Here is a 13490-nt window from a genome sequence, read left to right as displayed (position 1 = left end):
AGTCCTATTTGTGCATCCTAGTAGGTTTCTTATCTGCATTTAAGTTGCAATTAGATTCTTCTCAACATCCACTTAACCTATTGCATCACTCCTTGGCCTTCTCCTGCTACTATTTGTTTAGTTGCCCATGGCACTAACAAACTTGAACAACCTTCTTCCACTACACCAACTAACCTTCAATAATTATACAATTCCATAAAATCCATTAAAATCAAAATGAAAAATCTCGAGAGTCTTTCAAATACGTGGGAACACTTACTGAGTAGATAGCACAAGTCCTCAAAATACTAGGTAAGCAAAAGATAGGAGATTATTTTGTAGAGCGCCCCCCCCCCCCCCCGGTCTTTCTAATGAGTCTATACACGGTGCACTCAATACCCCGGAGATATACATTGCTTCCAATAAGATTCCTCACTCACATGAGACATTGGCTCCTTTGGAACCTAGGCAACCCTATGATAGGAATGCACATCTTGAAGCACCTAGGTATGACCACAAGCATCTAAACTTCAAAGAACCTATAGGTGGCAATCCTAGAATCGACACACATTACAAAAGGAATCTTAAAAAGAGAATATTGTCACAGCCTGGTTGTGAGAAGCTGGTTTACTAATTCCGAAGAGAATAAAAGAAGAGCAAGAATAGAACAAGTAGGGGCGGAAGGAAGAGAAAAGAGAAGGAGAACAGAGAGAAATATAGAGGAAGGTTAGAAGTAGGAAGAAATTCAAATTCTATTTCTTGATAGTCTCTCCAGAGAGCCTTGGAGAGGATATACACTAACCGGAGGTAGGATAGGTCTGCTACAGCAGATCCCATTCCCTCTTGCGGTTGCAACCAACATTTTTGTCCTATTCGCCCCATTACATGTGGGCCCTAAGATCAAACTAATTCTCAACAAAAATGGCAGCTAGATAACTAAGAATTACAGCAGTAAGAAATAACAGAAATTACAGCTATGAAGAAATTAAAAATTGGAGCAAGCTGGGTTCATCTCGTGACAAATATGTGCAATCACCTTTTCCCCATAGGAATAGACAGGAAGACAATAGAGAAAACAATAGGAATGTGAAAGTGGATGTTCAAGAGTATGACTGTAGATTAGACCTTAATGTGTTTTTAGATTGGTTAGATGACATGGAAGATTACTTCACTTGGTATAACATGACTAATATTGAGAGAGTTCATTTCGCGAAAATGAAATTGACTGGTTCTACAGAGAAATATTGACAAAATGTTCAATGTAATTTTGAGAGATTAGGTGAGCCTCTCATTACCCAATAGGTTGTCATGAAGCAAAAGTTGAAAGAGACATACCTACCCTCCTTCCATAAGGGTCAGTTACAACCACTGTGAAACCTAAAACAATCAAATTTTTAAGTGTAACTAAATACTTGACCCAATTTGAAAATATTCTCATTTGATGTGATTTAAATGAGGATTCTTTCCTTACAATGCAAGTGTTTATAAATGGATTGAGGATGGACATCCAAAAAGAGATTATGTTGTACTCACTTGAGATTGTAGAGGAAGCTAATCATAAAGCCTTGTCAATAGAAAAATACCTTAAAGCCCCTCTTGTTCATCGAATGTCTACACAATTATCTAACTCTCGTCCATTAAGGTCCTTTCCCCCACCTTCCCCTAGAGATACTAATGTTAGTAAGGTACTCATTTTGCTCTCAAAACACTAGGATCAATAATTACTTCCTAGGGTTTGAAGCTTATAGAAATCCCAATGGCATATATCTTACACAATCCAAGTATACCTTAGATCTATTGAAAAACGCAGCAGTGCAAGGCTGCAAGCCCTGTGCTAAACCTATAAATCTGGGAACTTCTTTGACTGATGAGGGTGATCTCTTTTCTAATCCATCCCTCTATAGAACCATCATTGGTTCTCTCCAATATTTGACATATACTCAGCCAGATATAGCTTTTGTGGTAAATAAGTTGAGTCAGTTTTTGTCTTCTTCAAAACTACAGCATTGGTTAGCTTGCAAATGGTTGCTTAGGTATGTTAAGGGAACTATTGGTCTAGGTTTGTTATTTGCTCATTCTCCTAGTGATTTGCCTGTAACCATTTACACAGATGCTGATCATGCTAGCTATAAGGTCACTAGGAGGTTTACCAATGGGTTGTGTCTTTCTTGGTAATAATTTATTGGTTTGGGGCTCCAGGAAATAGTATGTGGTGGCCAGATCTATTGGAAAAGTCAAATATAGAGCTATAGCACAGGGTGTGACTGAGGTTTTGTGGCTCAAGTCTCTGTTTTCTAAGTTAGGTTATCCATGTGCTCATACTCCAGTTATATGGTGTGATAATCTAGCAACCAAAAGCATAGCTAAAAATCCAGTCTTTCATTCTCGCACTAAGCACATTGAGATTGATGTGCATCTTGTTCGGGAGAAGGTAGAGAATGGTGAGGTTGAAATCAGATGTCCCTACTCTTCATCAGGTGGCTGATATTTTCAGTAAAGGATTACCAAGGGTTAAGTTTTATTCTTATGTGACAAGCTTGGTCTCAAGCTATCACCTATGCACCATAATCCTATTGTCACTACAAACAACCTAAAGCTCAAGTCTTATTCCTCTACCATGGAGTCTGATTTGAGGGGGAATGTAGAAGGAAATAATGTTGATTAGTTGTCGTGTACTTCCTTATGTTGTGTTATAATTGTATTGGATTATTTAAATTGTAATTGTTATGTTTTATGTTGTGATGTTATAAGTGAGGATTGGATTAGTTAGGCGGTTAGTTGGTTGTTGCAACTTGCAACAACTATTTGTTACTAAGGATAGCTAAGTATAAATACTCAGCTATACCTTCATCTCTATATTGATTTTCATTTTATTTAGTAAAGTCCTTCAACGAGATCTTTCTTCTTTCTCATATTTTCTTTCTTGCACCTTGAAGCTCTTACTTCAACTCTTGCCAAAACATCTTCATCCATGACTATCCAAAATGATCTAGAAAAAATTCCGTCAAAGTTTTATGCCTATACCATTACCAATATCCATACAAAATCTTACTTTGCTACCATCACCAACCATGAAGGAAATGAGCTTGCAGGAAGTCCTCCCATACCCTCTAATGAATGCCTTTGCAAGCCCCAATCTATATTGCTCCTTATTCTCAGTCCTATATTTTCCTTCAATTAGTCTTTGTAGTAGATTGACTCTATTCCATCTTTGACAAAAGAAGACCCACCATTACTAACCAAGAATGAGCTTTTCATCAAGATAAATGTGCAAACATGACATTGGCTCTAAAAGGATGAGCTTGAAGAAATAGCATGAGTTATTTTTTTATATTTTCAAAAACACTCCCCATTCACAGATGCACAGGCAACTCCCCTCCATGAGTAAACCAAGCACATGAATGTGTTGGTACATGCAAAAGTATAATGGTTTTTAAAAATAAAACTTTTGAGAGAACCACAAATGCTGGATAATATTGTAGAGCTGCAGCCTTTTTTTTTTTACTAAATTTAATATGGCTTCTAATTTCTTTTCTCTTTATATAGAGCCAAACAACCATAAAGGCCAATCAAGGCATTTGCAACAACTTTGGAATACAAAAAGACTCCTAGAGAATTAATGTTATAAATGCTATATTGGAAAACAAAAAGATTATTATAAAGCCATTCATAATACTTTAAATGCCATGTATTTAAATGCTTATAGAAACCACTTTAGATGCTCCTTGATATGCTAAAAATCATAAATTATCTCACAAGTTCCCCTCTTAATTTGTGATTTTCAATTGAGCTTTGAACTTCTTGAACTTTTCTGAATTGATTGCCTTGGTGAGCATGTCTGCTGGCTGCTCATTTGTACTCACAAACTTCAATTGAATTTCACCCTTTTGTACTAAATCTCGAATGTAGTGATGTCTGAGTTCAATATGCTTAGTCTTGGCGTGAAAAACATGATTTTTTGTCATAGCAATAGCAAACATATTATCGCAACAACTTGTACACACCTCTTTGCTTCTAGCCTAGGTCAGCAAGCAATTTCCTCAACCAAACAACTTCACAAGCTGCTTCCGTAGCTGCAGTATACTCGGCCTCTGCTGATGATAATGCAACAGTTTGTTGCTTCCTTGAACTCCACGGAATAATGTTACTCTCCAAAAGAAACACAAAAGCTGAAGTGCTCTTTCTATCTTCCAAGGATCCAGCCCAGTCACTGTCAATGAATCCATTTAAAAAATACTCTGATTCTTTATTATACCTGAGTCCAAGTTTCTTGGTTCCATTAAGATGTCTCAGCACCCTTTTCGCTGCAGAATAATGCAATGTGTTCGGGCTACTCATGAATCTGGATAGCACTTACGGCCTGCATAATATCTGGCCTAGTGTGGGTCAAATATAACAAGGAACCAATCAGACTTCTATACAACCCTTCATCTACCTTCTTGGACCCATCATCAACCTTCAGCTTCTCATTCAATGCCATAGGAGTGGATACAGATTTCGAATTCAGCATCTGAAACTTTCTCAGAATATCAAGGATGTATTTTTCTTGGGAAATGAAAATTTCCCCTTTTCCTTGCTTCACCTGTATGCCAAGAAAATACTTCATAACACCCAAGTCAATCATTTCGAATTCATGCATCATTGATTGCTTAAAATCAGCAAGTAACTTCAGGTTATTTCCCATGTAGATCAGATCATCTACATATAAACATATCACCATAAAATTCTGTCCACTCCATTTCACATAAAGTGATGGCCCATTCGGACTTCGATGGAAACCACTTTGCTGAAAATAGGAATCTATCCTGCTGTTCCAGGCTCTAGGGGCTTGTTCAAGGCCATATAAAGCCTTCCTCAGCCTGTAAACTTTTTCTTCTTTACCCTTCAGCTCATAGCCTGGAGACTGCTCCACATAGACTTCCTCTTCAAGCTCTCCATTAAGGAAATATGACTTCACATCCAACTGATAAACCTGCAACTCTAATTGGGCTGCTATGGCCAGTACCATTCTAATAGTTTTAATGCGTGCCACTAGTGCAAAAGTTTCATTAAAATCCACACCGAGCTGCTGGACATACCCTTTTGCAACAAGTCTCGCTTTATTCTTTTCTATTATTACAATCTCTTCATCCATTGCCTTCAGCCACTTGTCTTCTTTTACTGCTTCTTTGAATTTCTGTGGCTCACAAGAAAAAAGAGCAAATTCTGCATTTTCATTGTCTGAATAACTCCTGAAATCACCATAACTTTCAGGAGGTCTTCTAATTCTACCTGATCTTCTTAAATTAGGGGCTAGAGATGAAGATTCTACTGAACTTGTGGCTCCAGAACCTGAAAGTTGTCTTGTAGAAGTACTTCCAGCTTTTGTATTTGCTGGATTTTGTGTCTGATCTGCCTCTTCAGTCTCTGTACCTTCTGCAGGACCAGAGTCAGTCACTTTAATTGAGTTTTGAGAGCTAGAACTCCATTGCCACACTGCCATTTCATCAAATATAACTTCTCTTGCAACAATCAACTTGTTAGTCTGGGGATTTAACAATCTATATCCCTTGGATTCATCACTATATCCAACAAATAACAACTTTTCTCCTTTTTCATCAAACTTATCCTTGTTAGGAGATTTATTCAAAGAATAAGCAGGGTAGCCAAATGCTTTCAAATTACTTACATTTGGTTTTCTCCCACTCCATGCTTTATAGGGAGTTTTATTCTGGACTGATTTTGTAGGGGAACGATTCAAGATATAAGCTGTTAGGCAGTCCTTTTCCTTTTAGCATGCTTCTAGCCATCTCCACGATCGTTCTATTCCTTCTTTCAGCCACTCCATTCTGCTATGGGTTGTGGCTTACTGTAAGCTGCCTTTGTATCCCCTCTTTCCTGCAATACTCCATGAATGGGTGGTATAACTCACCCTCCTGATCAGTCCTCAAGGTCATTATTTTATATCCATTTTACCTTTCTACAAGAGCCGCATCTGATTTTGCATGGATAAAATAAAGCCAAATCATCCAAGTATAATCATCAACAAACAACAAGAAATATCTCTTATTACCAAGAGAGGGGATTCTTGTTGGGCCGAATATATCAGCATGTACTAACTCCAGCAGTGCTTTGGCTCTCCATGCTGTTTTTCAAAATGGAAGATGATGCATTTTCCCAAAAATACAGCCTTCACATGCATGATTTTTCTGCTCAATTCGGGGAAGTCCCTTCACCATCTCCTTTTGCTGCAAAAGCTGAAGTCCCCTCTGATGTAGGTGTCCATACCGCAAGTGCCAAAGTAGGGATTCCTCAATGCTTTCTCCCTTGAGATCCATGTTATTAGAATATGACATTGCAAGTGTAAACACCTTGTTTTTGGTCATTTCAATTTTTTCCATGACCACATTCTTCTTCTTGTTAATAATCTTGCACTCATTGTTATCAAAATGAATTTGACGAATGAAACATAAAAAAGTAAACACAACATTTAGGGCTTTGGTTGGCCAATCTTGTCGGAAGAAGAAGTGTAAACTGCTCTCTAGCATTGTAAGAAGGAAGAGAGGCTTCTAGGGCTTTGGGTCTGTCTCCATCGGGTATTTAGGGTTGGGTTTTTTCATGTTTTTTACTTTTTATTTTCTTAAAATATATTAAAGATATGGAGGCGTGCCTCTTGCCTTTTCTGAGGTGCATGCCTATTTGTAAGGCCACCTCACCTTGGGGGGTCTAAGGAGTAGGGCTGGCGCCCCTTGCACCTTGCGCTTGAGGCCCGCCTGATGGGTTCTTAAAGGATCTACCTTCTACTGAACAATATCCAAGTAGAGAATTCTTATGCATTCCTTCAATAATCATAAAGCATTTGTTGTATCTATGCACTCCATCTATTAGTGCAAATATTTCTATTAAATGCGACATTCATGAAGTTCTAGTCAAATAAAATAATTCATTTATTTTCTAGCAATGCATATGCCTGTTGATGTTTTAGGCCAGGTTTCTGTTGGTTTCCTAAATGTGTTCTGCATGCAATGTCTATTAAATGCCACTGCTACACTTTCATTATTTTCTTTGCTCTTTTTTTTTTTATTTCAATTTTTCATGCCATAAAATAGTGGATAATAGTTTCCCCTTGATAAAGGCATACACTGTACATGCCTTTACTTCTTCCAGTAGTGTATATTTTTAGATTCACTTAATTATGTATACAATCTTTTGACCTTTACATGTTATATAGATAATGAAAAGGAGAAGACCAGAAACATGCAAGCAGATTTGAAAGCAAATTTGGTTTTAGTGTTAGTCAATTGATGATGATGATGGTTAACACTTAATGCTACATGTGGATTGTTATTTTGTTTGCATTGAACATGCCCAAAAGAGACAGTCAGAAGTCGGTTAGTTGTTAGTTAGGTTAATCACATTTCTGCAGATAACTAACTATCCTAACCATAACTACAGCTGTAACTACTGTTTTTTACATTGTAAAATCCGCTTCTATAGTCTATAAATAGAGGGCTGAATCATGTGTTTCATTCATTCAGAAAATATGAGCACTCGTGAAAAAGAAAGAAAGAGAGGAAAGCCTAGTTCTGATAGTCTTTGTAATCTCTATATATTGAGTGCGCTCGTGTGTAATCTGTGTACTGTTCTTTCAAGATTAGTGAAGTCATTGCTCTCGGTTTAAGGCTGGACGTAGGGTCATTACCTTTGTAATGATCTGAACCAGGATAAACCTCGGTGTATTGTGAGTGGTTGCTTGTTTGTTTTCATTTCTATTATTCTGTTTCTTGTTTCTATAACATCCGTGCAGTGTAAAATTGCATCTGTGAGCCCTATCCGAGAGTGTTTCAGAGTGCAAGATTTAACATGGATGAATTTGTTTATAGTCTGAAAGCAAATTTGATTATAGTGTTAGCCAATTGATTACGAAATGTTCTATTGCCTGTCTGACTCTGTCGCATATGAACTAAAAATTGAATTCTTTAACACTATTAATATTATATAAAATGCCATTAAGAAACTTCTTCTAGTTTGGACCTCTTCCTTTGTGTATGCTTTTAGGTTGCTTTCTTAATCATTTGCTGCTTTACTATAGATTGCTGTTTAAACTTTTTCTTGATAGTTTATATTATTCTACAGTTTCTAGTTATGGTTGACACTCTTTTTCTTCAGTAACTTTTCTCCTATATATTTCTGCTAAATTTCTTCTAGAAAGCTTAGCTTCACAAACAGTTCCTAGTGAAAGTGAGAAACAACACATTTTGTTTCAGCAACTGATCAACAACCTTGATCGTGATCTACAATATGCTATTAGAGTAGAGGGTAAGGTGGAGTTGGAGTCAGTGTCAAATTATGATGAAGTGAAGAATGCCATCATGGAAAAGGTGCACGTCTCTTTCTATTCTAAAACCAAACTAATCTTTTTATGCCCATGAATTTCTTTCTCTTTATGTCTTCTGGTCATTCTCTGTCAGTAATAAATTGATGTTGTAGAGAACTTTAATAACCATATTGTTCTTATTTTTAGATATGTAATAATGAAAGCTATTTGCGAAACAATCTTTTGAAGTTAATCCCTGCCCTTTCTATGCTATACTGTTCATATAATCACATACTGTTGTCCTCTCCATAGCTTCTTGTGCTTGCTTAATGGTTACTTCTTGCCGACAATGTCCCATCTAAGATTGCAAACCAGTGGTTGGAACATTTTAGCATACCTTGTAACTTTATAAATAAATTCATGCTTTTGTCTTGGGTTGATCTTTCGTTTCCAACTTGCAGCTTTTACACTTACGAGATGAGCCTATACGTGAAGAGTCCCCCTTAATTTATCATCTAGATGTGGCAGCAATGTATCCAAACATTATTTTGACAAATAGGCTTCAGGTATGTACATCTATTTTTATGTTTTTCTACATTGTGGATGGTTGCATTATGCTGACCTGTTTTGGGGTACAGAGTTGCATGCTTTTTGTTGTTAAACTAGCCAAGATTTTAAAGTTGGTATTTTATTTGAAACTGTTTTTCCACTATGTTTAAGTACTTAATGCGTGCAATTGGAATATATTGTCCCAAGTCACCACACTTGTACATTTTAGAATCATGAATATTTCTTGAAGAATTTAAGGGAAAGAGAGAAAAATACAGAAAGAAGAGAGAGAGAATAGTGTGTCTGTTTTAATAGTTAGTTATGAAAGAGACAGAACACTATTTATGCACGCTTTGCACCCTACAGCTACTGTATATATGCACTCTTCAACATTTATAATACTGGCATTTAATTTTTTGTTCAGACATTATAAGCAGTAAAAAGAAGTAACCTTAAATATGTAGTGAAATCGACCTTTGCGACCCCGTCCCTTTTGCTTAAATTCCATTTTCATTATTCAGTTGAATGAAAATGTGGCTGCCCACCCTGGTGGGGCTGACTTTGAGGCATAGCACTAGCAGTTGAGCATCACATCTCGGTCAATCAGTTTCAAGCTTGAAGGCAAGGTTGGACTATTCGTATATGTGAGGAAGAGAAGAGGGTAAGGTGACCCATAGGATGTGTAGAGAGGTTTGCCTTGCGCCGGTATAAATGATTATTGAAAGAGAGTAGAAGGAGAAGTGAGCAAGTATGCTAGAGAACAAAAGTCAACTGAGTCAATGGCACCAACTGATGAAATAGCTTCGCTTATGCCTTTTCTAGAATTACATCCAGCCTAATGCTATTATAATGAAGCCATGAAGGGGAAACAGTATAACACCTCAAAAGAGTAGCAGAAGTTTAGGTTTTCTGTTGTAGCTTTCCTTTGGCTATTCATGTTACACCAGATGACTGAAATTTTTTTGATACTTGTAATGGAATCTTCAAAATGTCATCTTTTTTAGAGAAAAGAAACTGGTTGAACGAACAGTATCTCCCTCTCTTGCAAACCTGCATTTCACTTGGCTTAAATCTCTTGTTTTTCTTTCTCTTGCTTTAGCTAGTAGTTGTGTGTGTGTATATATATATATATATATATTTTCTTTTTTTTTTCTTCACTCTTTGTATCAAGTCATCGGAATAAATTCTAAAAAAAAACAAAAGCCCACGGGCAGCTGACAGCCAACCAAGAGTCGATTACATGGTCAACTGTGGAAGCATATTGTTCTCATATTTGTATCCACGCTTTGTATCAAGTTTAAGAGCAGGGACCATCTTTCTTTAAGATTTAGAATATGAGAAAAACTTCATTGAGACTCATATATGTCATGTTGCAAGTTGTAAACATCATGAGCAGGGACCCTCTTCTTTGAACAATCCCATCTGACCCTAGATAGGACCAAACCTCCGAGAAAACTGATCTGCCCAAGGCTGCAAATGAGTGGAAATCAACTCTTCCAAGATTTTGGCTTCCATAATAATAAAAGGCCTCCAATCCCATCAAGAAGAAAAACTTACAAAATGACCAGGCACAGCCAAAGACCCAAACTATGAGGCTACATGATCCTACAACAATAAGAAAACTAAGTAGCTAGCACAAACCCCACTCAATTCATTGCAGTCCACTCCTCTTGAGCCACCCGCTCATGATCCATAATAGCCTTTAAAACACCAGTCTCATCCTTAGCTGACAGACAGAAGGCTCTCCCAATGAACCAAGTTGCCCTGGCCTCAGCATCAATCTCTGAAGAACTGTCCCATAACCCCTCAGAGCTGCCATTTTCCAAGTAGCAGTCAACAACTACCTGATGCTGATTTTCGAGATACAAATTGTTTGAATTCTGAAAACCCCCCTCTGGTGTAGAAATAACCAGACCTTTTGAGGACTGAATGTTCCACGTCTTCCTTTTCCATCTAGTTCTCTGATAGCTTTCTTCTCTTGGACTTCAAAACAGATGCTCTTCCCTGCCCCATCCTTCTACTAATGGCAGTCAGACAACAGGAACCCCCTCATTTTGAAGAAACCGGCTTTTGGCAGGCTCGGAGAATTCAGTAAAATGAAGCTTTGGACCCCCAAATACAACAACAACAACATATCCAGCCTTTATCCCACTATGTGGGGTCGGCTACATGAATTCTAGACTTCCATGTATTTCTGTCTTTTGTCATATCCTCATTTAGATCCATATATTTCATATCAAATTTTAATGTCTCTCCCAAAGTCTTCTTGGGTCTACCTCTACCTCTTTTTGTGACTAATTGTTCCATTTCATCAACTCTCCTCACAAGAGCGTCTCTTAGTCTCCTTCTCACATGACCAAACCATCTTAGTCTAGTCTCTCTCATCTTTTCCTCGATTGGCACTACTCCTACCTTATTACGAATAACTTCATTTCTAATTTTATCCTTTCTTGTATGTCCGCACATCCATCTTAACATCCTCATCTCCGTTACACTCGTCTTTTGCTCATGCTGGTATTTGACTTCCCAACATTCTGAGCCATACAACAAGACTGGTCTTATAGCTATCTTATAAAATTTTCCTTTCAATTTTAATGGGATTTTACCATCACATAACACCCCCGATGCATTTCTCCATTTTAGCCAACCTGCCTTAATTCTATGTGCGACATCCTCGTGGATTTCTCCATCTTTTTGAATCACTGATCCCAAATATCGAAAATGGTCTTTTCTTTGTAAGATTTGGTCTTCTAATTTTATTATAACATCATCCACTCTTGCATTTTTACTAAATTTGCATTCCATATATTCTGTTTTCTTTCTACTTAATTTAAATTCCTTAGATTCTAAATTGTTTCTCCACAACTCAAGCTTAGTGTTCACTCCTTCTTTTGTTTCATCCACCAACACTATGTCGTCTGCAAATAGCATACACCATGGCACATCTGTCTGAATATCTTTAGTGAGTTCATCCATTACTAAGGCAAATAAGTATGGACTTAGTGCAGAACCTTGATGCAGTCCTATTGTAGTTGTAAATGGTTCAGTATCCCCTCCGCATGTTCTGACCCTTGTCTCTACACCATGATACATGTCCTTAAGGGCTTGTATATAGGCTATTTTGACTCCTTTCTTCTCTAAAACCCTCCATAATACTTCTCTAGGGACCCTATCATAGGCCTTTTCTAGATCTATAAACACCATATGTAGGTCCTTCTGATGATCTCGATACCTTTCCATTAGACGCCTTAGTAAATATATAGCTTCCATTGTTGACCTACCAGGCATGAAACCAAACTGATTTTCTGACACCTTTGTTTCCTTTCTGAGCCTCTGCTCTATTACTCTCTCCCAGAGTTTCATGGTATGACTCATTAACTTAATTCCTCTATAATTTTCACAGTTTTGAACATCTCCTTTGTTCTTGTATATAGGAACCAAAGTACTCTTCCTCCACTCATCTGGCATCTTTTTTGATTTAAGGATGGCGTTAAATAGTTGCGTTAGTCAAGAGATGCCCTCTTCTCCCATGCATTTCCATGCTTCTATTGGTATATTATCTGGTCCCACTGCCTTATGATTTTTCATTTTTTTTAAAGCTTGTCTTATTTCATTTGAACTTATGCGTCGATAGAATGTGTAGCTCACATTCCCTTCGGAGTTACTAAGATGTCCCAACCTAACTCTTGTGTCACCACCATCATTGAATAATTTTGTGAAATACTCCTTCCATCTCTCCTTAATCGCTCCCTCATTTACTAAAACATTTTGATTGTCATCTTTTATGCATTTCACTTGATTTAAATTCCGTGTTTTTCTTTCTCTTGCTTTAGCTAATTTATATATACCCCTTTCTCCATCTTTTGTATCAAGTCGTTTATATAGATTCTCATATGCTTTTGACCTTGCTTCACTAACAGCTCTTTTTGCTGCATTTTTTGCTTCTTTATAATTTTTTTGATTTTTTTCATTGTTGCATTGATATACCGCCTTATAGCAAGTTTTCTTATTTTTAATTTTCAATTGTACCTCTTCATTCCACCACCAAGACTCCTTAAGGTTAGGGGCTCTACCATTTGTCTCTCCAAGGACTACCTTTGCCGTGCTTCTCAGAGCATTAGCCATTTCTTTCCACATTTGGTTTGTCTGTCTTTCTCCATTCCATTCCCTTCTACCCCTTAATTTTTCTTTGAAGATTAGTTGTTTCTCCCCTTTTAAATTCCACCACCTGATTCTTGGATTTTGTTTTATGTGATTTTTTCTCTTCCAATTTCTTACTTGGACGTCAAGTACTAGAAGTCTATGTTGAGTAGTCAAACACTCTCCCGGTATCACCTTACAATTCCTACAACATAACCGATCCTCTTGTCTCATGAGGAAGTAATCTATTTGGGTGCTTGAGGTGATATTTTTATATGTGATTAAGTGTTCGTCCCGTTTTTTGAACCTAATATTGATTATAATGAGCCCATATGCCATAGCAAAATCTAGGATAGATTTACCCTCATTATTAATTTCCTCAAATCCATACCTTCCGTGTACCTCTCTATATCCGTTTCCGTCTCTACCCACGTGCCCATTTAAGTCACCTCCTATAATCACTTTCTCTCCTCTTAGTATCATTTGTATGAGTCCCTCTAGGTCCTCCCAGAATTTTGCTTTTATC

General features: G+C 37.3%; 1 protein-coding gene across 4 annotated transcripts in view; it reads left to right on the top strand.

Moving 5' to 3' along the window:
- Nucleotides 1-13490, top strand: part of LOC127800417 (DNA polymerase epsilon catalytic subunit A-like) — a 68456-nt gene that overhangs the window by 17575 nt on the left and 37391 nt on the right. For all 4 annotated transcript variants that reach the window (XM_052335020.1, XM_052335011.1, XM_052335028.1 and 1 more), the window contains 2 exons: nt 8226-8339; nt 8737-8841. In XM_052335020.1, the coding sequence (XP_052190980.1) occupies nt 8226-8339; nt 8737-8841 (219 nt within the window). The remainder of the gene's footprint in view (nt 1-8225; nt 8340-8736; nt 8842-13490) is intronic.

The sequence above is a fragment of the Diospyros lotus genome, chromosome 1 (genome assembly GCF_014633365.1).
Source record: "Diospyros lotus cultivar Yz01 chromosome 1, ASM1463336v1, whole genome shotgun sequence".
NCBI lineage: Eukaryota > Viridiplantae > Streptophyta > Magnoliopsida > Ericales > Ebenaceae > Diospyros > Diospyros lotus.
This window is presented reverse-complemented; position numbering and strand designations above follow the sequence as displayed.